This window comes from Pantherophis guttatus, chromosome 1 (genome assembly GCF_059756535.1).
Source record: "Pantherophis guttatus breed Tessera chromosome 1, ASM5975653v1, whole genome shotgun sequence".
NCBI classification, from domain to species: Eukaryota; Metazoa; Chordata; class Lepidosauria; order Squamata; family Colubridae; genus Pantherophis; species Pantherophis guttatus.
This window is the reverse complement of record NC_142063.1, coordinates 162,508,623-162,534,752: the sequence shown is the minus strand read 5'-3', so window position 1 is coordinate 162,534,752 and position 26,130 is coordinate 162,508,623. Positions and strand designations below refer to the sequence as shown.

The window sequence follows — 26,130 nt, the reverse complement described above, 5'->3', positions numbered from 1 at the left end:
CATCCATTCTAAGTCACGTGTCCCCTCAGGCTGTTTTTTTTAAATGAAGACTGCATTAAAGTTAAAGAAAACAACATTCTTTATTGTAACCCACAAGTGAGCAGACAAACTCTGGATTGGTCCTGGATAGTAACAGAATGTTAGAGCTTGTATTTCTTTGCTGCTCTCTAGATGGTTGTCTGGATTTCAGCAGCAGATACGGTAGCTCTGATCTTTGGGAAAGAGTAGAGGGAAGCCTTGATTTCAACTCAAAATGCTAAGGGTCATTGAGCCTTTATCTTCAATTTTTCCCTCCTAAACCACTTCTTTTAGAGCAAGGGAACAAAAAACACACATTACAGCTGAAGCTTTCAGCGGTATCAGATTTTCTTATCTTTGCTATCTCTTGATTAGCTCAAATGCTAAACTATGACACCCCGGTCAAATGTAAATGTTAGAGGTTGCTAGGTAAGCCAATTTGTTACTTGTTTATTCCAGGGTCCTGATGGCCCCCCAGGTCCGTCTGGAACTACTGGACAGAGAGGTATTGTGGGAATGCCCGGCCAACGTGGAGAGAGGGGTATGCCTGGCCTGCCAGGCTCTGCAGTGAGTATTGCCACAACTGGCATTTTTGACTATGCACTCAACTCTGCTCAACTCCACTGAAAAGAAGGACTGAGGGTGACATGAAAACAGTATCCCAGTATTTGAGGGGCTGCCACAGAGAAGAGGGGAGTCAACCTATTTTCCAAAGTACCAGAAGGCAAGACAAGAAATAAAAGGAGCCTTGGTGGCGCAGCAGACTAAAATGCTGTTAAGTAGCACTTAGCTGCCAGCTGCCTGCAATTACTGCGAGTTCAAATCTCACCAGGCTCAAGGTTGACTCAGCCTTCCATCCTTCCGAGGTAGGTAAAATGAGGACCCTGATTGTGGGGGCAATAAGCTGACTTTGTATAAAAAAGAACACCACTTGGGGGGGCCGAAAGCCCTACTAAGCAGGTATATACAAAAGTATGAAGGCTATTGCTTAACTCATTGTAAGCTGCCCTGAATCTCTGGAGAAAGGCGGCATATAAATTGAACCAACCAACCAACCAACCAACCAATCAATCAATCAATCAATCAATCAATCAATCAATAAAGGATAGAAACTAATCAAAGAGAGAAGCAACCTGGAATTAAGAAAAACTTCCTAACAGTGAGGACAATTAACCAGTATTACAGCTTGCCTTCAGAAGTTATGGGTTCTCCATCACTGGAGGCTTTTATAAGAAGGACAGCCAATTATCCTGAATAGTATAGGGTCTCCTGCTTGAGCAGGGAGGTTGGACTAGAAGACCCCCAAGGTCCCTTCCAACTCTTTTATTCTGTTATTCTGTTTTACGGCTGTAAGAACGTAGCTATGATTGAGGCCCATTTAAACTGATGTCTGACTGGTTTGCTATACATAACAAGCGTCCATGGTTTTAATCATTGACATGGTCTCTCTTTTCATGCCAGGGAACTCCTGGAAAACAAGGTCCAACTGGACCAACAGGGGACAAGGGTCCTTCTGGGCCTATTGGTCCTCCAGGTGCTTCTGGACCGGTGGGTGAAGCAGGGCCAGAGGTAAGTGGTTTTTCATAGGCAGTTTTGACATATGAATACATTAACAACATTATGGATTCAAATAACTGCTGTGAATAAATGTATACATTTCCAGAACTGATATTCTTTCAACGAAAATATAGTTTTATCACATTGATCCTTAAGAAAATCAGTCCCAGATATGGACAGGTTTTTCTCTACTGAAAGTCTCTCAGTAGAAGTAATGGGGGAGGGTAGTCTGTTAGAGGCTTCAGTGTTGGCGGAACTAAAGGAAATAGTAGGGAAGAGCTAAAAGTGGCTGGTATCATCTATTCTCTTTTTTGACATGTTGTTTCTGCCCATCTTTCTGGCATTCGGTTTTTCCTCTCTTTCATTTTTGACTGAAGGAAAAATGCATAGAAATGTTACTGAAGGTTTTCAATGTTCTCTTGTAGTCGAGTTTCGAAATTCAGCCGAAGGCTACCAGTTGCCCATTCATTACCTAGGCTATAAAATTTAGGAGCTTGAACACGAGGCCAATTGTTTAATTGTTTTAAAAATGGCAAGTATTGTAAGCCATTCTCTATTGGTATCATAATCTAGTTGGTTTTAGTAGTTTCAAAAATGCAACTAAAAATATTGCTGCATTTTCATGAAATAGCAATATGAATATTATCCTTAATATTATCAACACACCTTAACTTCGATCATTGGAGTTTCCTTTTATATGTTTGTGATTATTTTGTAAATTCCAAGCCTTTTTCAAAGGCAATTCCATGTATAAAATATTATTTTAGGACAAATCTGATGTCACACTTAATCCACTTTTCCATTTCTCATTCAATTTAGGGTCCTGCTGGTAATGATGGCACTCCTGGGCGAGATGGAGCTGTTGGTGAAAGGGTAAGTGAGTTTGAAATTTCAATGAATAAAGCTGTTGTTTTCTTGTTGATTTAGACTCTTATGTTGCCCTTTATATTTCAATCTTCAACCTTTATATTTCAATCTTCAACTGTCAGAACTCTTAATAAGGGTGAAAGTTTTAAAACAAACTCAGTTTTACAACAGAAGTATAAATGTGTCTAGTCTATTTGTTTTGGGTCTTCATGAGTATAATTTTAGTAAGGATAGGAGTAAAAAGATTATAATTCACCATGTGGCATATAATATATTGGAAGCTAAGCTAAATTGGCAGAGTGAGGCCTGCAATAAAATGTTGTTTTCATTATTGTTATTAAAGATTCTATGCCTCTCTACTCCCAATGGCTCAGAGTGGTGTAGACAGAAAAACTTGACACTTAAAATAACAAGACAGTAATAATCAACATGTATAATAACATTGACTGAGAGGTTTAGAAACACAAATCTAATATTCCCACATTCTTTCCCCCAGAGTCAAATAACACTCATTAGGGAAGAATAGCTCCTATGTGTGAAGGAAAATTATTCTATGAGGTGTGTAAAAATCTTGCAGTGTTTGCTCCCCTTCAGAAATCCAGCAGTCAGCAACTCTCTTTTCCAGGTTCCTTCCTTTCGATGTTCCAGATAATTTTTTCTCCAACACACACTAAACATGTTCAGTCCTTATTGGACTATTTTACAGATATGGCTTTATCTCATAGCTTTCTGCTGATCCATCCCAGCTATATATGTAGCTAGTTGTAGTACACAGTAGTAGTTCAGCAATAATAGTATAATAGAACAAAATGTGTAATTTTGTCTGTATAAAGATATGCACTTGGAAACGATCTCTATCTGATTGTAGAATTGGAATGGTATTTGTTGTAGGGTGATCGTGGTGAGCCTGGACCTGCAGGACTTCCTGGTTCTCAGGGTATTCCAGGTACCCCAGGGCCAGTTGGATCTCCAGGGGATGCGGGACAAAGAGGTGAACCAGTAAGTATAGCTGTTCCCTTATATTATTTGCATTTCATTGACAGAACTCTTGATCATACAATCAAGTTCCTTCTTAAGACATATATCATGAAAGAAGAATTCTGGCCATGAAATGAGATGGCTGATGAATGTCTATTAATGTTTCTGAGTTAAGTAAGATTTGCTATTTTAGTTTCCTAGATGGCCTGGATGTGTCATTGGACAAACTCTACTGTGCATCCTTTATGAAGATCTTATATAGAGCAGCTGAGTAATTAAAATGCTAAATGAATGAATGCTCTAAGGCATAGGTTCTTAATCTGGGTTTCATGGATCCCTTCTGTGGATGAATTTCAGGGATCTCTAAGCTCAGCATGAACCTTGGAGATCCTGCGGGATCCTCAGTAACAGTAACAGAGCTGGAAGAGACCTTGGAGGTCATCTAGTCCAACCCCCTGTATTTAGATCGATGTTCTCTGGAAATCTTGCTTTTAAACTTTTTAAAGTGTTTTTAATAGATGTGACACTGTTGGTTGTATGCCACCCAGAGTCACATTTTGTGAGATGAGCAGCCATATAAATACTTTTAATAAATAAAAAACTTTATTTTCATTAACCTATAGCTGAAATTTACTTTTTCATTCTGTTACAAACAACAAGGGAATGTATGGCTTTGAGTCTCCAAAAGCGTTTGTTCAGTAAATTTCATTATCTAAAATTATCTAAAACCATCTTTTCATTTCATTGCAGGGTTCACGAGGCCCAGTAGGTCCTCCTGGACGTGCTGGAAAACGAGGTTTACACGTATGTTCTCTACATTTTCTTTTAATGAAAATCTTAATTGTTTGAAAAATAGTTGTACTTTTGGTTAAAAATAAATTCAATAATACAAGCTTCGTATATCTGCATTTTAGAGCTCAATGTAACTGAAGCTCATGAAAAATAAAGTAACAATTAAAATATATGAATTACTCATATTAGATTCACCCATACTGTATCTAGTTCCAGGAAGAAGATAAACATTCTTAAATATTCTTCATGGCAAATTTTAAATTTTCCATATGTATTTATATACACTATAAACAGATGCAGGACATTAAAACCAATAGGAAAAATCCACAATTATAAGTGGAGTTTGTCTAGAATCTAAACAGATATTTTCTCAGTACATATCAATCTGCATTTTGAACAGCTTTGCACTTTTCAATGCATGTACAACACACACTCAGATATTTTAATGATATGAAATATAGTTTTAAAAAAGTAAATTATGTTGTAGCTGTGTAACCCCAAAGAGTGTGTAGGGGTTATGGATACTTATTATAGATATTCATTTAGGGAATTGATGGTATGTAGCAGGGGTGAAATCTAAAGTTTTTCCCTACCGGTTCTGTGGGCGTGGCTTGGTGGGGGGGTTGTCCTGTGACTGAGTGGGCATGGCCAACTCGATGTCACTCACAGCCACGCCCACTCAGTCACAAGACCCCCTTCCACCAAGCTACGCCCACAGAACCCGGTAGGAAAACTTTTTAAATTTCTTTCTCCCGCGGCTCCGCCTACCCGCCCCATTCCCCGGACTCCTACTGCTCACCTTTCTCCTGCAGCTGGCTGTCAGGGAAGGTAAGTGCCCAAAAGGTACCAGAGTCGCTCACTCTCCTTCTTGAATGAGCCGCTCTGGTTCCCGCACCGGCTGCGCAAGCGCACAGTTTATTTAATTCAGCGGCAGGTTGGATGTGCGCTTGTGCAGCTGGCACGTGGACCAGAGTGGCTCATTCAAGAAGGAGAGGGAGGGACTCTGGTACCTTTCGGGTGCTTGCCTTCCCTGACAGCCAGCCGCGGGAGAAAGGTGAGCAGTAGGAGTCCAGGAATGGTGCATTCCCCAAGTCCGGGGAATGGGGCGGGTGGGCGGAGCCTCCAGCTGCCATTGCTACCGGTTCTCCGAACCATTGGCCATCATCGCTACCTACTCGCCCGAGCCGGTCTGAACCGGGAGCATTTCGCCCCTGGTTTGTAGTCTTATTTTACTGAAATCAATGAGAGATGGCGCATATTGCTAATGCCTGATTTGAAAAGCATAGAAGCATGCTTAATTTTAGCTGGATTGTACCTTTGTGTTTTATATTTATTTTGTTTTGTTTTATTTTTCTAATTTAAGGGTCCCCAAGGTCCTCGTGGTGACAAAGGTGACAATGGTGATCGAGGGGACAGGGGACAGAAAGGTCATCGAGGTTTCACTGGCCTGCAAGGTCTCCCTGGACCTCCTGTAAGACATTCTCTATATGTTTGTTTTATTCTTATGCCAGTTCTCCATTGGCACCTGCCATTTTTGTGCATATACTGTATCATATTGCACTTGGAACTACCTGCTGCCTCTGCTTCCTTATTTATTGTGGTGGAACACTCCTTTTCTGGGTGATGCACTCATTCACCTTTTAGAATCTCACATCATAAAGGCTCCAATGGCTGTCTTGTAAAAAAAAGGCCATAGCAATAGCACTTCAACTTATTACACTGCTTTACAGCCCTCTCTAAGTGGTTTACAGAATCAGCATATTGCCCCCAACAATTTGGGTCCTCATTTTGCCTCAGAAGGATGGAAGGCTGAGTCAACCTTGAGCCGTTCAGGATCGAACTGCCAAACTGCTGGCAGTCATCAGAATTAGCCTGCAATCGTGCAGTCTAACCACTGCACCACCACAGTTCATAAAAAGCATTAACCTTGACTAATTGCCTGTCTCCATGCTCAAAATGGTGTATTTATCTGGAAATGAAAAGAGAAAAAAAATAACAATTCCTTTTAACTAGCTAATTATTTTAAATTCTTTAAAAGATTTTCCGTGGATTTTTGCCATAGGAAAAGTGCTAAGTGACTGTTTGTCAGTCAGAACAAATGCATGCAAGGAGCAGTACATTATATAACACAATGGAAATGATTGCTTGATGTTTTTGCTTTCATTGTGATCCAGTCTGTAGTAAAATCTGGAGTGTCTTCAAAATCATTTTGCTGTTAACAAGTGATTCATTGGAAAATATTGCTGATAGGGAGAATGAGGACTTATAGGGAAGAGTCTTATTACATTGCCTTCCCTCTCCTTCTAATTTAGGGCTCTGATTTTCCAAGGTGGTTAAATAATCTTGGGATCCAAAATTCAAAACTATATTTTTTTTACAGTGGTTAAGGCCAAGCATGGCTGTCTTTGCTCCATTGTGATCTTAATCATAGAAGAACTGTCTATGGACTTCATGCACATTTTTTTGTTTTGCTATCTTCAGGTTATTATGTCATGAATTAGAAATGCTGAGACTTTAAACTAAAGAATAATAGGTCATCACTGGATACTCAAGGTTGATGTATTCAAAACCATCATATTTTCTTCTTTAAAGATAAGATGTAATTTGAGAAAATGTACATCATCCACACTGTGTTTTGCAGGGACCTACTGGTGAACAAGGCAGTGCTGGGATTCCAGGCCCATTTGGCCCAAGAGTGAGTAAACCAGATGTGAAGTATAATATGGAAACAATTAAATCCCCCTCCCCCCTGGTTTAAGTTTGCTGTTCTACAGATGGTGTTTGTTGATTTCAGAGTAAAATTAATTTGGATAGGGATTGCAATTTTTTTTTATTAAACAAGGTTGTGCTTGAGGTCATTTACTCTCCTTAATTCCTTTGTGTATGGAATTCTAAATATAACCTAGTATTTGGCAAAGATGCTAACTTGACAAAGATTTAGCTTTCAGTCTAAAAAAGGTTCTATCCCTCAAGATTTTTAAGCTTCAAGAACAATCTCCAAGTTGATAGTATCAACCAATGGCAACTTTGGTGCACATTAATGCATACTTTTCCAATGGCCTTTAGTTATCTTTTCCTGCACACAGATCTCAATGTTCTTCATTCTTTACTCATATTATATTCTTTCCAAACTCCTTATGTCTTTCCAGTTTTGCACAGAACTCAAGCAAATTTTAAAGGACCAAGTTACAATATAAATAATTAAAAGCTTAATATTGCTCTGGTTTTAATTTTATCAATGTTTTTATTGCTTACATTGGCTGGCTGGGACATTTGAAAATTTGAGAGCTGTGGATTTTATCAGCATCATTATAAACTTTAAGAATCTTTAACTATGATAGACTATAATGTTTTAGAAGAACAAAAAGAGCATGAATAAAGATTTAAAATATATGGGAGAACCAGTTTTCTGTTTGTGCCAAAAGGCATCAAATTAGATACCAGGTAAGACTTCTTCAATCAACAGCTCCAGTTTACGAATCAGCAACCAGAATAGGCCTTCTGAAGAATACGTAATGGGGGGAGAGGGGGCAGATCAGTTTCTAAGTTTCTTGGATTCAAACGTTGAGATACAAATTTAAGATGGATTAAGATGTGGATGGATACTCAGTGAAGACTGTAATCTTTTGATATCAGCAATTTTCCCTGAAAAGGGGGAGAGGAAAAGGTGAAAAAATGAATGTGTGCACATGGGTGAATCTGTGTGCTTGTTGCATATGTGAAGAAAACTTCAGTATGTTACCATTGAAGCTTATCAAAATAAATGATTAAATTGAGGAAAGTAAAAGAAAAAACAGCAACCCCCTCCCAAATTTCTACTGGATTGTTATTGGAAATTCCAGAAAACAAGATTCTGCCACATGAAAGTAACATTAAAATTGGAAATGGGTTTGGTGGCATCTAGCTTTCCCAGTTTCAAATCCCTCCCCCAAGTAAAGCTAAGCACAGCAATTTAGTGTAGTTAGTTAGTGGCAGCAGCAGCTGCTAAAAAGGGCAGTCTGAGCATATTTCAATTTACCCATCTGCATCTTTTATCCTAGGGGAAAGCCAGCTTCATTGTAATGTTTGAATAGCCCATCAACAAGGAAGCTGCTCCCTTCAATGGCCTTTTGGGAGCCATTTTATGTCATGATTCACATTTTGTCTAAGAGCTCTGTGGGGTGCCCACAGGAAACACCTGATAATTATAATAGGAAGACTTTGGAAAAGTAATGGTCATAAACTACAGCACAGTTCTTTTAAAATAACTCAAACAAGGGGAGTAGGGCTCTAGGCCTGCTTATCTGGCATTTATTCAGTCTCCCTATTAAAAAAGAAATGGAGACAGTATGGCAGAAATGCTCTCCTAGGTTCTCAATCTATTGATGGGATTGAAAAAGAGAATACTTTTGCTATGTAAGCAATTCAGCTGGTCAGTTAGATCTGTTAGATCTTTAGACAATATCTAAAGAAATGAAGTTAGCTGCCACAGTGGAGATGCCGCTGCATTGAACTAACAAAGACATGTAAGAAAGCCAATTCTTACGCTTTTCATTCTTATTCAGTAACATTTGTTACCTCATTCATCTTTGCCATTTACCCACCAAATTAATATTTTAGCATCGCTCAGTTAGTATTTTTATCCCATGAGTATTTTTATCATCTTCCCCAAAAATGTCAAGAGCAATTTATATACAATTAACAAAAAAATATAATATTGAAGGGACATGGAGGGGAGAGAGAAGAAGAAAAACAATCAGGCTCAGCAATTAGTGATTAAAATTAAATAATTACTAGTAAATAATATGCAGTTGGATCTTTTGATTCATTCATGCATTGTGAGCATTTGCAGTTATCTTGAAGAAAGCCGAAAAAGGCCAGAAGTATCTTTAGCTGAAAAGGAAAGAAATTGTGCCCTTATTGACATGATAAACATGAACTTTTGTTTTTAATATAGGGTCCCCCAGGTCCTATTGGACCTTCAGGTAAAGAAGGAAATTCTGGACCACATGGACCGGTTGGACCTCCTGGTGTAAGAGGAACTTTAGGAGAAGCAGGACCTGAGGTAAATAATGGGAAATTGGTTCAGTCAGAGAGAGGAACAGTTATGTCCATTCAATGACTTGTAAGCTTATATGAGTCAAATTACATGCCAATTTGGAAGAAGCCACATCTTCCTTATAAATGCAGGGCACCTGATCTAGTGAGGTAGGAATCTGACCATATGCTCCTTGTTTTAGGAGCAACCCAGATCAGTCTTTTTGTCCTTGCCATTTGCACTGCCAATTTGGTTATTTAATGGATCACTTTTTAATGGTGACAGGGGTAATAGAAGTGATCCAAATCCAAATCTGTCAATAAAGGAGCAAAAAACTCTCCTATCCTTCATCTCCTATCAAGATTAAATCCCTAAACTTTTTTTTTTAAAAGAGTGAACTCTACTTCAAATTGTATTTGATGCCTAGTGACTTCATACATTGTATGTCTTTTACATGACAGGACTACAAAAACGTTTCACTATTGCCACTATTGCCTCTGCTCAAGAATAAAAAATAAGGGGGAAAGGGGCGACTCTGCTTACCCTGAGAAGAAGAAATACATAAAGTTGTTAGTTCAAGGAGTTCAGACCTTATCAATATCAAGTACTTACAGTGTTGGGGAAGGGTGCTCCAAAATAATCATTCTTAATCTCTGCCCTGGTATTAATCAATTAGAACTATAATATTCTATTACTGAAACAATGTAATTATTCTTTTGCTACTGCAATTACTGATGCAAATTGGGTAGCTAAAAGATTCCTTCAGTTAACTTTTTATTTATTTATTCAATTTGTATAGCCATCTATCTTAACCAGTAACTCTAGTTGCAGTGATTGGAACTACTATGCAGTTATGGTAACTTTGTGTCCCAGATATTACAATCCTGGATGTGGTCTGTATTACTACTTTTTATGTGTAGGGCCCTCCTGGTGATCCTGGTCCTCCAGGCCCACCAGGTCCCCCCGGACATCTTACTGCTGCAATTGGTGATATTATGGGACATTATGATGATGGTCTAGCAGACCCACTACCAGAGTTCACTGAAGATGAAGCTGCTCCAGATGACAGCAATAAAACAGATCCAGGAGTCCATGCCACATTGAAGTCACTGAGTAGCCAGATTGAAACCATGCGCAGCCCTGATGGATCCAAGAAGCACCCAGCCCGTACTTGTGATGATTTAAGATCATGTCATCCATCCAAAAAGAGTGGTAGGTGTATATTTCTTTTTTAAAAAAACTCTTCAAATATGTTTAAATAGAAGTGCAAGTCTAGTTATACATATATCTGGAAGGAAAAGGTAACCAGGGCCTGAAATGACCACATTATGAGCGATAGTTGAAAGAATTGTTAGGAGGAGAAGAGAAGATTGAGGGGTACTTGACAGCTCTCTTTAATATCTGAAGAGGTGTCATATAGAAGATAGAGTAGAATGTCTTAAGTTGTTCTGGGTGATAAGAAGCAATAAGTACAAGTAAGTGCAAATTACAGGAAGTAGAATTCAGTAGGACATGATCAGGAACATATATCTAAGAGTAATAGTTCCTTATTGAGCTGTGGTGGCGCAGTGGTTAGAATGCAGTATTGCAGGCTACTTCTGCTGACTACCGGTTGCCTGAAATTTGGCAGTTTAATCTCGCCAAGTTCAAGGTTGAGTCAGCCTTCCATCCTTCTGAGGTGGGTAAAATGAGGATCCAAATTGTTGGAGGCAATATGCTGACTCTGTAAACGGCTTGGAGAGGGCTGTAAAAACATTGTGAAGTGGTATATAAGTCTAAGTGCTATTGCTATTGTTGAATAATGGAATAGATTGCCTTAGGTAATGGACTCTTCATTGCTGGAATTGTTCAAACAGAGGCTGAATAACCATCTGTCAGGAATGTGTAGTTGTAGATTCCAACATTGAGTGAAGGATTGGATTAGATGATTAGATCCCTTCCGTTCATAGATTGGTTTTACTAGCGTATCCTCTTTGTCTTCATTTTTTATCTTTATTGTACCTTCAGCAGAGTAAAGGAACTAAAATTTAATCAGCCTGCTACAAGATAGCCAGAACATAAATAATGTAAAGGAGGCAGACATAAAAGATGAACTATATAAGAAATCTTGTTCAGATTGTCCAAATATACACTAATATTATTTGATACATAATAAATACTTCCAAGGAAAAGAATTCTTGTAAGAGTTGTCAACACAAATTAAGAAAGTAGGCCAAAGATGATGGATTTGTCAGATAATTAAGCCAATTCTACTCTGCTCAAATCTTAAATGTAAGGGAAATTATTTAATTATAAATAAATAAAGATAATATTAAGGTTTATACAAACATTTGACTGAAAAGGCAGTAATGTTATAAATTCAGTTTAAATTAGCCCAGGTTTGAAATATTGGACAACAAAAATTAAGAATTTGAATATTAGTTTAGCTATTTTTGGACACCAAATATCTGCAAACGATAAAGTCTTCTTCCAGTATCTCCTCTTTTACCTTTTTGCTACATCATCACAGACCTTGATCCTTGAACAATTCATATTGAAGTCAAATACATTGCTTGACCATATGCACATTTATTTATTAATAGATGTGCACATGATTGCAGTATTAAACTTGAATAGGAAGGAAAGTACATTTAAGTCAGTGGTGGGTTTCAAATTTTTTTACTACCAGTTCTGTGGGTGTGGCTTGGTGGGCATGGCATGGCTTGGTGGGCGTGGCTTGGTGGGCATGCCAGGGAAAGGATACTGTAAAATCTCCATTCCCACCCCACTCCAGGGGAAGGATACTGTAAAATCTCCATTTCTTCCCCAATCCAGGGGAAGGTTACTGCAAAATCCCCATTTCCTCCCGATCAGCTGGAACTTGGGAGGCAGAGAATAGATGGGGGTGGGGCCAGTCAGAATTTTACTACTGGTTCGCTGAACTACTCAAACTTTCCACTACCAGTTCTCCAGAACTGGTCAGAACCTGCTAAAACTCACCTCTGATTTAAGTTATATTTTGTCCTTAATTGAAATTGGACTGCAATGTAGAGAAGCAAAAATTGGTTTGTTATACTTTAAGATTTCCTGTTTTGCTTTCACAGGAGAATACTGGATTGACCCTAATCAGGGCTGTGTAGAAGATGCAATTAAAGCATTCTGCAATATGGAAACAGGAGAAACGTGTATAGCTGCAAAACCAGCTGTTATTCCACGTAAAACATGGTGGACAAGTAGGTCATCTGATCTAAAACCAATATGGTATGGACTTGATATGAACAGAGGTTCACAGGTAACTAATCTGAATTTTCTTTGTATTTATTTCAGTTATTATTTTGGAATAAACATATGCAGCTTAGTCTAACCCCGGACTTCCTTATGCAGCCTGCCATAACATGCAGCCATGTTTTTGCTAATTCTATCCCACCCATGTTACAGCAATTGCTGTCATATGCATTTTCCATTAACATAATACTTGTTATCATGCAGTTTTCCTTTATATACATGTACATTATGTGCATGCATCTATGCCTCCAGACATATTTTTGTTTTCAACTTTCTCATATATTCATTTTTTACTACAGTTTCCTTAATTATATGTTTTTTTTCATGTGCCACTTTCCCAAATATATAGATTTTCATGCAACGAGTGAGCCAATAATTATTTTGAGATACTATATATGCTATCAGGTTCTCCAAATTATCCTGTCTATGCTACAACAGACTGAATTTTGGTGGAATTTCAGTTGAAAAGATACCCTTGTATTGAAGGGAATTAAATATTTCCTTTTAATTGATCTCAGTAATTAAATAAATATTTGGGGTACACACAGAAATTCACATATTTGAATTAAATGAATGTGTACAAAATTAAAGCATCAAAAACATTCATATGAATATATCAAGACACAATAGCTTTTAAATATATCTATATCTATAATGTTGAAAGCATTAAAACACACATTTTTGGAGGCATAATTAGCAACTTTAAAATAAAACAATTCCTACTTGCATTTTCCTACCTTTTTCTTCCCACAATCTTTGGCTATTAAAAGAGATCTTTCTCATAAGCATAATGATCATAAATTGTCTGAACCTTGTAAGAATGTATTTCTTTTTAATTAAAAAAAACACAATAGAATAGAACAGAGGTTTAGCAAAAGAAAATAGTAATTACAAACAAAAAAATCTAATTACTGCTGCACTTCAAACTGTGTTTGCCTGTTAGGCAGTTGTTATAGCCACCATGCTAGGAAGGATAGATTGCTGTAACAGAATCTGCCATGGGCTTGATTTAGGAATAACAGAGAAAATGAAATGAAAGGGCAGTCAATCAAAATACAGAGATTGCCATAGAACAGTGTTTCTCATTGCCAGCAACTTGAAGACATGAAGAGTTCAACTCCCAGAATTTCCCAGCTAGTATTCTGGCTGAAGAATTCTGGAAGGTGAAGTCCGCACATCTTCAAGTTCCCAGCATTGAGGAGCACTGATTTAGGACAGTGGGTGAAATCCACTTACCTTGGCTACTGGTTCGCAAATGTGAGCATGTATGCCTCCTACATGAGCCTTCTTTGCATGTGCGGAGGGTCAAAAACGGGACGTGATGACATCCGGGCTGGTGGGCGGAGCCTCCCACCGCCAGCGCTACTGGCTCTTCATCTTAATGCATTAATTAATGAAAACAAATGAATATTATACACTGACTAGAATAAGTTTTCCTCAGATTTAGTGTTGGTTTATTTAATTTAACTAGTCTTTTAAAAAATTTCAATCTTCTGGTTCCTAGAGCACTGGACTAAAAAGGCAAGAAACTAAATTACAGAGATAGTGCATTGTATAGTGGAAGGGACCATCTGTAGTGGAAGGGATCATCTAGGCAGTTGAATCTGATCCTCTCCTTTGAATTTATGGGAAAAATATGGGAAGAACTTTGCATAGCCCTATTATAAGCATAAAGATTTTACTTTCCCGGATAAGGTAATAAAGAAGGCAAAACACATTTCCTTCCTTCTAAAACTCATATTGGGTTATTTGCTTCTGTAGTTGAACTTGTCCAAATCTACAACAAGCTATTAAAGGAAGATGCAGGAACATCTGACAAGGTTGAAGTGCCAACCTATCTGAAGGTTATTAAAATTTTCAAGAAATTGTAAAAAATAATAATAATGTCTCCTTCTTTCTTCATTTGTAGTTCGTTTATGGTGATAATCAATCACCCAACACAGTGATCACGCAAATGACTTTCCTGCGCTTACTCTCCAAAGAGGCCTCTCAGAATATCACCTATCATTGCAAAAACAGTATAGGTTACATGGATGACCAAGCTAAGAACCTGAAGAAGGCTGTGGTGCTGAAGGGAGCCAATGACCATGATATCCGAGCTGAAGGAAACAACCGTTTTAGATACACTGTCATTTCTGACACTTGCTCTGTAAGTCTTTTTAGCAGTGAATTAATCTTGGGGCATAAACTGAATAGTGTGGGTGTGAGTGTATTAAATTGTTTCTCATGAGGAAAAAAAATAATCACAGCTCTGAATTCCAAATTAATTTATAGCAGTAGAGTGAGCTGAGGATCACCAGAGCCGATTCCTCTTTATAAGTTGCAGCTATATCCTTGAGCAGATAGAAAAGTCCTAGGTAGATACAGGCTACCAGGGTGCAAAGAGAGAGGAAACATCTCAATTTATTGTTGTTGTATCCAGAGAAAGGATTGTAGTACTATATGTAGTTGGAAGGCCAGCCATTCTGAATCCGACCGAACACTGGTAAGGTCTCATATTAGGACCTACCTGGTGGCGATAAAAGCGGCAAAATGTAATTATTTTTCCGCTCTTATTGCGTCATCAGCTAATCGCCCGGCCACCCTGTTTAGGGTGACCTGCTCCCTTCTCCATCAGGGAGCGTGGGAGGATCCCTTGGAGAGTAGAGCCGAGGACTTTGTACAATATCTGTATGACAAAATTGCTCAGATTCGGGAACACCTGGACTCTGACTGGGTAGATTCAGGAGGGATGATGGAGGCAGGTCTTGAGAATATTATCTGGGAAGAGTTTGATCCTGTGACTCCCAAAGACGTGGACAGGATACTGGGCAGACTGAGTGTGACGCATGTTTATTGGACCCGTGTCCCTCCTGGCTGGTGCTGGCCTCCCGGGAGGTTACACGAGGCTGGCTCCAGGGGATTATAAATGCTTCCTTGAGTGAGGGTGTCTTCCCTGCCACCTTGAAGGAGGCGGTGGTGAGACCTCTCCTCAAGAAGCCTCCCTGGACCTGGCAGAGTTGGCTATTTATCGTCCAGTCTCCAACCTTCGCTTTGTTGTGAAGGTTGTTGAGAGTGTGGTAGTGCGACAGCTTCCTCAGTACCTGGATGAATCGGCTTATCTAGATCTGTTCCAGTCGGGCTTCAGGCCTGGATACAGCATGGAAACGGCATTGGTCGCATTGGTTGATGATCTCTGGATGGCTTGCGACAGGGGTTGCTCCTCTGTCCTGGTCCTATTAGTCCTCTCAGCGGCTTTTGATACCATTGACCATGGTATCATGCTGCACCTGTTGGAAGAGTTAGGGATGGGGGGCACCGTGTTGCGGTGGTTCTCCTCCTTTCTCTCTGACCGGTCGCAGTCTGTGAGGGGGGCAGAGGTCGATCCTGAGGCCCCTTGTATGTGGGATGCCACAGGGGTCAGTCCTCTCGCCCCTTCTGTTCATGTGAAGCCGCTGGGTGAGATCATCCATGGTTTCGGGGTGAAGTACCATCAGTACGCTGATGACATTCAGCTGTACATCTCCACCCCGGATCATCCCAATGATGCCCTTGAAGTGATGTCCCGGTGCCTGGAGGCTGTACAGATCTGGATGGGGAGAAACAGACTCAGGCTCAACCCATCCAAGACTGAGTGACTGTGGTTTCCGACGTCCCAATATAGTCAGTTGGTGCCATCACTGACTATTGGGGGTGAGTCGTTGGCCCCCACGGAGAGGGCTCGCAACTTGGGTGTCCTCCTGAACTCATAGCTGTTTTTAGAAGAGCATTTGACGGCTGTGGCCGGGAGGACTTTCTATCAGGTTCGTCTGATCCGCCGGTTGCGTCCCTTTCTGGATCAGGACTCGTTACGTATGGTCACTCATGCCCTTGTCACTTCCCGCCTGGACTACTGCAATGCTCTCTATATGGGGCTCCCCTTGAGGAGCACCCGGAGGCTCCAGCTGGTCCAAAATGCGGCCGCGCGGGTGGTTACAGAAGCGACGTGGCGCTCCCATGTGATTATCCTCCTGCACAAGCTGCATCGGCTCCCGGTGGTCTTCCAGGTGCGCTTCAAGGTTTTGGTGACCACCTTTAGAGCGCTCCATGGCTTAGGACCAGGGTACCTACGAGACCGCCTTCTGTCACCAGTAGCCTCTCACCGATCAGTACACTCCCATAGAGAGAGTCTTCTTAGGGTGCCGTCGGCCAAACAATGTCAACTGGCGGCCCCCAGGGGGAGAGCCTTCTCTGTGGGGGCACCTACCATATGGAATGAGCTCCCCCCGGAGATACGGAGGATCCTGGATTTGCGCACTTTCTGCCGTGCCCTCAAAACATTCTTATTCCAGCAGGCTGGTCTGGCCTAACCTCCCTTTTAAATTGTTTTAAATTTGTTTTATAAATTGGGGTGTTTTAAATTTGTTTGTGGGCCAAAGTATTTAATGTATTTTTAAATGGTTTTTTAATGTTTGTATTATGTATTATGTATTATTTTATCTCTTGGCTGTTCACCGCCCTGAGTCCTTTGGGAGTAGGGTGGTATATAAATTAAATAAAATAAATAAATAAATAAATAAATAAATAAATAAATAAATAAATAAATTCTAATGTACAGCATCAGCCAACTGATACTTATTTACCTGTTAACCAAAGTCTAAGCAGGGTTACACACAGGGGTGGGTTCTACTTACAAAGTACTACCGGTTCACAATGGGATTGCCCGCATGCTCTTGCTTTGCTCGTGCACGCACCTTGCTTCTGCACATGTGCAGAAGCTTCTGTGCATGCACAGATCGCTTCTCATGACGTCAGGGTCAGTGGGCGGCGCCTCCCGCCAGTTTTACTACCAGTTCTATAAAACCGATCCGAACTGGGGGCAACCCACCACTGGTTACACCTACTAAATCACTGTATATACAAAGGGTCTGAACTGGAGTGATGTTTATTAATGAGCTCTTTCATAGAATGTAATAATTAGACTACTCTGGTTTTCTTCTTGATATTCAAGGAATCCAACTGATAACCTTGTTTTTTCTTTTTCTCTTTTGATTTGTTCTTTCAGAAACACAATGGGAATGTGGGCAGCACAATCTTCGAATACAAAACACAGAACGTGGCACGATTACCTATCATTGATATTGCCCCAGTAGATGTTGGAGGTGCAGACCAAGAATTTGGAGTAGAGATTGGACCAGTTTGTTTTGTGTAAAAAAGTAAAGAAGCAAATAAGTAAATACTTAAATAAATAAATAAACGGGCTTATCTTTTCAAAAGCATTGGGGATGACAGCAGCAGCAACAGAACGCAAGAACTTAGACTGAGTGAAGTTAATCCTGAGACTCTTGAAATTACGGCTGATATTACAATCAGCATTGTATATAACAGTTCTTTCTAACTCCCTGGCCTTCTTTAGTGTATTTATTTTACTTACAAATCTTCAGTCTCACTGTCTAAGTCAACATTTTAATGAAGTAAATCCTATTTTAAAACGACAAGTGACCACACCTGTATCTAAAATAATTCAAAACTAATCTTCGTTGCCTAATTAGAAAAGATAATCATGATTTCTGGAGGTTCTGCTCAACTTTAAAAAGTGTAATTCATATAATAGAAGTATGCTGAAGAGCAATAGGAAATAAATAAAAGATTCAGATGTTCACCATATCAAAATTACCAGTCCATCAATGCAGCGCCATAGGGCACCTCCACAGTCAGCCATGGCTCTGTTTTCAAAATGTTGTGCCATCTGTATGAACCCATACTATTCTGTTTGTCAACTGAGCCACTTTATTTCCAGCTCACCATTTGTGAATTTCAAATCATAGTTGAAACAATTTCCCTTTTGATATACCGATGTTTTGAAGAGTGGCTTCCCTTTGGTGGCATCACCCCAGCTCTGAATTCATCCAGTCTTTTCCAATAGAAATTCAGCCATTGTGACATCTTAACAAAATGTTATTATCTTACTTTAAAATACAATAGAGGGACAATGCACAGATCTTTCCCAAGAAATCATTATGATATGGAGAAATTCAGACAACATGAAATTCAGAAATGTTGGAAACTGGTTCAGGAGTAGCTCATGGTTTCAAGACCAGGAATGGCGAGAAGGATCCGTGGGTCAGCTTCATATAGATTATTGGGAATTTGGCAATGAAAATGGTGGCAAAAATCCATAGATTACAACAACAAAGTGATCTTAGTACTGTCTTTTTAGAAGCAACTCCCACTGAGTTCAGTAGTCTTTGTTCCTGGATAAGTAGGTATAGGTTTGCCAGGCAGTAGATACTAGAAGATGGCTACATTCTTGAGGAAGATCATTATTCATATAATTGAAGCCACTCCCTAAAAATGTGTTTTGCAATCAGTCATAGCAGAGAATGAAAGTGAATCAGTCTTCCTCAACATGATGCACTCCAGGTGTGTTGGATGTTAAATCCTTTAATTTAGTAATCAGCATTGGTGATCATGGAAATTAAACACCTGGACAATAGGTTGGGAAAAAAATTGAAGAAGACAATATTTATGTTTTTAATGCTTTAGTTATAAGGTTCCCAGAGCTCAAAGTATGTTATCTTACTCAATAAATTTACAATCCCCCAAAATTATTTTCCAAAATAAGTTTCGGAGTCAACACTTAAATATTTTGTTTGTGGAGAGGATTACTTGTTGACTTAATGAGCAGCAAACCTCTAGTGAACAATTATTTCTTCAAAGTAATAAACTGTAGATTATTACATTTTGCATGTGGTCAAAGATGAAATTTCTAAATGACTTCAGGTAACATCAGAATTCCCCTAATGTAGCCTTTCTCTATCTGAGCATTTTCTAAGTGAGTTTAGTTCCACTCTGAGAATTCCCAAGCCAGCAGGGTCATTATTAAGAATGTTGGTAGTTGGAGTGGACACAACACAGAGATTATGGAAGGCTGCTACAACTTTTTCAAGTGTATTGTCCAGTTATGTGTGTTTGTCATTTATTCCCATGTATTAATCCCAAATCAGGTATTAACATAAATATTAGAGTTTTACTGTGGCTGAAAGAAATGTTTCACTCAATAACTGGTCATGCATCATCAGAAATTGTGACATTGTGTGTCTTGATTTATTAGGACAAACCAATGGTCCATCATTTCTTAGCATGAGCTACCTCATCTCTAGAAGCTGGGATGCATTTAATAATCTAGTGTTAATTCTAGATACAACAAGGTGCTATGCTTCTGTTATAATTCCAAGAATGGAGATACACAGGGCAATATAATAATGAAGTAATAATAATTATTAAAATGTTTTCTTTATGAAAAAGGGAATGGTGCTAAAATGGTTTCTGTACAATCCTGGAAAAATAAATTTATTGTCATCAACCTTTTCTTTTTCTAATAGAATTTAAATACTATATTTTTGGTGTCTGGGAAAAATTCTTATACATTGCGTTTTTCCTCTTATGGTTTTATGATCTACAGAACGGGGTGTTCATCACCGTATTTTTCTTTCCATGGAGCATGTGGCTACAAGACTAGTTCTTCAGTTGGCTTCTTTGTTGAAGACCTATGTTCTCCTGTTTCTTGGTTGTTTGTTTGTTTTTCTAAATAAACACATACACACACACACACACACACAAAAGAAAAGCCATATGCATAGCTTTATTCATGTATCTTTGCAAAGCATTTAATTAAATACAAGTTTCATGTTGAGTAATGGCTTCCTTTGTGTAGAGTGCTTCTGACAATTTAATCTATTTCCAGGGAAAGGCAACAGGATTCTCTCTGTGTGTGTGGACTGTGCATGGTAGAGTGTGTGTTTGCTATGTCATTTGTAAATTCAAAATGTAGCACCCAAAGCACTTAATAAATTAAATATTAAAGGGAATTTTGAGTGACAAGTATTTGTGGTAGTGCTTAAAAGAGTCAAGATGAGTTATCCAAAATGATTTCTATCAAACACATACCTGGAATCTTAGGATTTGACAAGTCTGGCTTTGGAACTCTGAAATTTAAGATTTATCAATGTTGTTGAATAAAATATTGTGATAAAACCAGTGTCTCAGTTTAAATCACACCATTGCAGGGAAGCCACGTGGAAGCCCTATGGGCTTTTCCCAAACTAGAAAACAATGCTTAAATTATGGTAGATTCAAAGGAAATGATTGTTCATCCATGAGTATGTCATTATAGATGTTAGAACAACTGCATGCTGTGAACTGGAATGTTTGAAGTTCATGGTGTCTGTTCTACAACCTACTTATATGATATCTGACAATCAGAGTTTACAAATCTTAGCATAATCATAGTTTGTTGAATAACCCATAAGTGACTGGATTACACACCATACCAAGCAGTTAACCAACTGTTACAATGGCAAGGTTAGCACAATATGCTAAAATAAATTTTTAAATAAACCACAATATAATTTGATGTGATGTAACAATCAACCACTAAGAATTCAGGATGATGATAGGATTTCTACTTGGGATTAAGTTGATCTGAGGTTCTTTATGAAATGATACTGATTTTATGACCACAAACCCAACATTGAATTCCCTGCATTATTTCTTTTTATAATTATTTGTGGAATAACAGCAGCACACAGCTCTTCCATGCTAATGCAAAGGCCACTTGGTCACTCTTTCCTGCCCCCTGTCATTGCTTATAGAGTGAACAAAAAACAAAACAAAACAATTAAGAGTTCCATCCTGTATAATGGAAAAGATATAGTGCTGAAAGCAGCTGCAAAACAAAGGCTGCAACTCATCCAATTTGACCTTCTTCCATACGTAGGAGGCATCAAAGAAAATTGGGAAGATTTAAACATGCCTTCAGTGGGAGAATCTACTGAGAAATGCATAACTTTTTTTTTTTATCAGATTCAATCTCTCATAATTAAGCTCCTTTTTCTCTTCCATACCTATTCTCAGATGGAACAGGGGGTAAAGAATTAAGGTATGGTTAGGATACAAGCACCTGTGATGAGATCAGTGTGGTCTAGGGATTACAGCATTGGTTTAGAAGCAGAGAGTCCTAGGTTCTAGTCCATGGTGAGCCACAGAAACCATGGAACAGCCACCGTCTGTCAGCTTAACCTGTATCACAGTTTTGGGGGTTTTTTGGGGGTGGATGGGAAAAAAATGATACTAGTGATACTACTTGGAACTTCTGAATGAAAGGTGAGATGTAAAGCAAAAAAAAAAAAAACCCAGAGGAACTTTCAGAAAAGTGAATGGAAGCTTCTTTGATTCAAGATTGTCTTCCCTTTGGTCATAAACAACATAGGTGCTTCAGCTGGAGGTCAAAGAAATAAAAGTGGGTGACCCCCATTTTTAGGGGATCTGTACGAGTGATACTCTTGTAAACCCCATGTGCTAGTTTTTCCTACCATTTTTAACCAGTGCAAAAAGGAGAATAAGCCATTCCATCAAAGACCAGATTCCCTGTAGATTTGTCAACAAACTCTTTTAAGACTCCTTTCAGACTCTTCCCTGGATTCGATTCAGCTTGGTGCCAGATTTATGATGGACAGACGCAATGATTATTTACGGGATTTGGCATATTAGGTCCAAACTCTATAGAAGTTAAATTATTCAGAGGAAGACTACCCTACCCGCCTATTTACAGTCTTACTAAAGGGGCAACCAATCTGCTCCATCTAATCCATTTCAGCAACATGTTCAGGAAGTATAAAAGAATACAAATGGGAACAAAATGCCTTTTGCAGAAGTGTTCACAGGATCCTGCACTTTCAACAACTTAATGAAAGCAACATTGCATCAGTACAATGAAAGCTTTGCCCTTGTGTTTTTTAATTATTGATCTTATACCCTGCCACAACCAACAGGTATGCATCACATAACATCTAAAGCAACTAACATTAAAACATACAATAACAACATAACTAACAAAAACAAATAAAATAATTAAAATAGTGCAACACAACCAAGAACATGCCCTCTGGAATAGTTTGTTTCTTAACAACTTTCTAACAGCCAGCAGGGACAACATTACACACACACACACACACACACCTGTTTGTATGCATGTATGTATGTAATGTTGTCTCACGCTACTGATCTCGTATCATGTCACAGTACTTTAGGCCTCCATTCTTTGCAAACAGAGGCCTGGAGGAGATCTGCAGCAAAAGGCTTTGCAAATGGAAAGAAGGCCTGAAGCACTGAAATCTTCCCTCCATTTGCAAATCCTTTTGCCAACTTTACAAAAAGCCTTTGCTGCATGCATCCCTCCAGGCCACTTTTCTCAGTGGCAAAGGTCTTGAGGAAAGGCCTTTGCTGCCATAAATGGAGGTGCAGAGGGATGCGCAATTCCCTCCTGGCCGTTTGTTTGTTTGTTTATTTGTTTATGTATGTATGTATGTATGTATGTATGTATGTATGTATGTATGTATGTATGTATTTATTATTTAAATTTTAATACTGCCCTTTTCCTGAGGGACTCAGGGCGGTGCACAGCCACAATAAAACAACATATATCCATAAAATTTAAAAACGGTTTTAAAACATATTAAATAATTTGGCCCTTATATTAAAAAAACTAGAAAACTAAACACCCTTTAAAATTCGTTATTTAAGCCAGCCCAGCCTGTTGAAACGGGGTGTTGGTCCTACCTGATACGCTCCTTCTCATTGAGTGGAGACAGCAGCCAGTGTGGGTACCACTCATCCAATCAGATTGAAGGACTGAGCCAGCCAATAATTTCAAGTCCCGCCCCTGTTGCCGGGCAGACCCAGCTTTGGCGAAGACTCGTAAGACTGACTCGGCGTGTGGGCACAGAAGGCAACAAGCCACCAGGTAAGTAAAGAGAGAAAAAAGGACAGACAGGAGACACAGCTGGATAAGGGAGGGTCTGGCTGCTGTCTCCACTCAATGAGAAGGAGCGTATCAGGTAGGACCAACGCCCCTTCTCCATTGAGAGTGGAGACAGCAGCCAGTGTGGGACATACCCCAGTTCACTGTCCCGAGTTCAGGGTGGGAACCGGCTGGTCGACAACAACAGTCTCCCCGGCAACGACACGTTGAAGCACCCGTTGTCTGAACGCCGCTTCCGCCGATGCAAATTGGTCCAATCGATAATGACGTATGAAGGGAACTGGCGAAGACCACGTGGCCGCCCTGCAGATCTCGAACAAAGGCGCTTGAGTCGCCCATGCGGCGGTCGTAGCTGCGCTACGGGTGGAATGGGCGGTCAAACGAGCTGGACGCGGAAGGGAACAAAGGTCGTAGGCCATAGCGATGGTGTGCCGAATCCAACGACCAACAACCGACGAGGAGACCTTGCACCCCTGGGAAACTGGCAAAAAGGAGACAAACAGCGACTCCGAACGACGGAAAACAAATGTTCTCTTAATGTAGATCCGCAAAGCCCGTCGTACGTCGAGTGAGTGCCATCTGCGCTCCCGTGGATGAGCAGGTCGCGGGCAGAAATTAGGCAGGATGAGTTCCTGCGAGCGGTGGAAAACCGAATTGATTTTCGGGATGAAAGTGGGGTCCAAACGGAGTACTACCCGATCCGAATGAAAGACACAGAGGTCAGCACGGATGGACAATGCTGCTATCTCCGATATACGACGGGCTGACGTTATCGCCACAAGAAAGGTGACTTTGCATGAAAGAAGACTAGTAGTTCGCAGTGGCTCGTACGGAGGACCCATAAGCGACTCCAACACCAAAGGGAGATCCCAGGTGGGGTATCTGTGTAATACAGGAGGACACAAATTCATGGCCCCTCGAAGGAAACGCCGGATTAGAGGATGTTGCGACAATGATGGAAGGGATCCACAGACCAGGACCGAAGACAAAGCGGCCACATGCCCCCGTAATGTATTGGACGAGAGGCCCTGAGTCAGACCCCGCTGCAGAAAACATAAAATGTCCACAATGGATGGCTGAAGAGCGGAAACTCCAAACTCGGAACACCAGGAACAGAAGGCACGCCAGGTAGCAGAGTAAATCCGATCCGTAGAAGAGCGGCGCGAGGCTTGCAATGTCTGAATAACGTCCGGCGGGATGTGCACCGCTGTCAAAGTGCTCCGCTTAACCGCCAAACGGTCAGGTTGAGCCAGGCGAGGTCCGGGTGTAACAGAACGCCCTGGGATGGAACGTCGTCCTCGAGGGGGATGCGCCACGATGGGGCCACCAAGAGGGACACAAGGTCCGCATACCAGGGTCTCCAGGGCCAATGAGGTGCTACAAGGACCACTTCCGCCCGCTCGTATAAGATCTTGCGAACAACCCTGGGTAGGAGTGAGGTCGGGGGAAAAGCGTAGAGAAGACCCGCCGGCCATGGAATTCGAAGAGTGTCGACACCCGCAGCCCGAGGATCTGGGAACCGGGCAAAGAACCGTGGCAGTTGAGCATTCGTGTGCATTGCAAAGAGGTCGATAATCGGCATGCCGAACCGCCGAGACAGCTCCTGGAAGATCCGGGGATGGAGGCGCCACTCCGCATTGTCCACTCGACGACAACTCAGCCAGTCCGCTTGGGAGTTGTCCACCCCGGAAATGTGCTCTGCCCGGAGAGAGCAAAGGTACCGCTCCGCCCAGAATCCCAGTCGCAGGGCCAACAGAAGAAGCGACCTCGACCTGGTCCCCCCCAGCTTGTTCAGGTGCGCTTTCGCTGCAACATTGTCCGTCAGAACGAGGACGTGGGAGTTGGAGATCAGGTTTCGGAAGGCCCTGAGAGCCAGGAAGATCGCCTGTAGTTCTAGCCAGTTGATCGGGCGATGGGACTCTGCCGGGCTCCAAGTGCCCTGAGCCAACTGACCTTGGCAATGGGCCCCCCAACCGAGTAGACTGGCATCCGTGGTCACTACCACCCTTTGAGGCTCCAGGAAAAACGACCCCGCAGCTAGTGCCGGGGACCGCCACCACTGCAGGGACCGACGAACCGCAGGAGGGACCGGAACCGGCCTGGATGAAGTGCCTCTGCCCGCCTTCTGCAACGGCAAGAGAAACCATTGAAGTTCCCGTGCATGCAGCTGAGCCCAGGGAACTATGGAGATGGCAGAAATCATTTTCCCTAACAGCTGGGAGAGGACAAGAGGGGAAACAGCCCTGCAACCTTCCACCTTGGAAATTAACTGACGGATACCCGCCTGTCTATCGGGGGACAAAAACACCTTACCCTGAACAGTGTCGATAAGGGCCCCTAAATGGACCAAACTGGTGGAAGGGGAGAGGTGACTCTTATCTAAATTAACCGAGAAATCATGGGCTGCCAAAGTCTCTACTGTGAGGCGAACATCCGAAACTGCCTGAGCAACAGAAGGGGACAACAAGAGAATATCATCGAGGTAGCATAAAAGTCTAACCGAACGGACACGAAGAGATGCCGCTAAAGCAGCCAGCACCTTCGTAAAAGTACGGGGGGCAGAGGAGAGACCAAAAGGTAACGCCCTATATTGATAATGGACCCCCCCGTAACAAAATCTCAAAAAACGCCTATGGGAAGGGAGGATAGGGATGTGCAAATAAGCCTCTGTAAGATCTATGGAAGAGAGGAGATCGCCCCTCCGAACACCGGCTAGAATAGTTTGTAATGATTGCATTTTAAATTTACGGTACACCACGTACCTATTTAAGCGTTTCAGGTCCAAAATAGGGCGCCACCCCCCCGAAGATTTGGGAACCAGGAAAACCCGGGAATAGAAACCCTGACGCTCCTGGCC

General features: G+C 40.8%; 1 protein-coding gene across 1 annotated transcript in view; it reads left to right on the top strand.

Annotated features, from left to right (window-relative positions):
- The window catches only part of COL5A2 (collagen type V alpha 2 chain), a 178,161-nt gene extending 157,839 nt beyond the window's left edge, over positions 1–20,322 (top strand). Inside the window, exons 43-54 of the mRNA XM_034429209.3 lie at positions 478–585; positions 1,480–1,587; positions 2,395–2,448; positions 3,334–3,441; positions 4,171–4,224; positions 5,576–5,683; positions 6,854–6,907; positions 9,149–9,256; positions 10,150–10,441; positions 12,313–12,500; positions 14,403–14,642; positions 17,517–20,322. Of these exons, the coding sequence (XP_034285100.2) occupies positions 478–585; positions 1,480–1,587; positions 2,395–2,448; positions 3,334–3,441; positions 4,171–4,224; positions 5,576–5,683; positions 6,854–6,907; positions 9,149–9,256; positions 10,150–10,441; positions 12,313–12,500; positions 14,403–14,642; positions 17,517–17,663 (1,569 nt within the window). The 3' untranslated portion in view covers positions 17,664–20,322. The remainder of the gene's footprint in view (positions 1–477; positions 586–1,479; positions 1,588–2,394; positions 2,449–3,333; positions 3,442–4,170; positions 4,225–5,575; positions 5,684–6,853; positions 6,908–9,148; positions 9,257–10,149; positions 10,442–12,312; positions 12,501–14,402; positions 14,643–17,516) is intronic.
- The last annotated feature ends 5,808 nt before the right edge of the window (positions 20,323–26,130 follow it).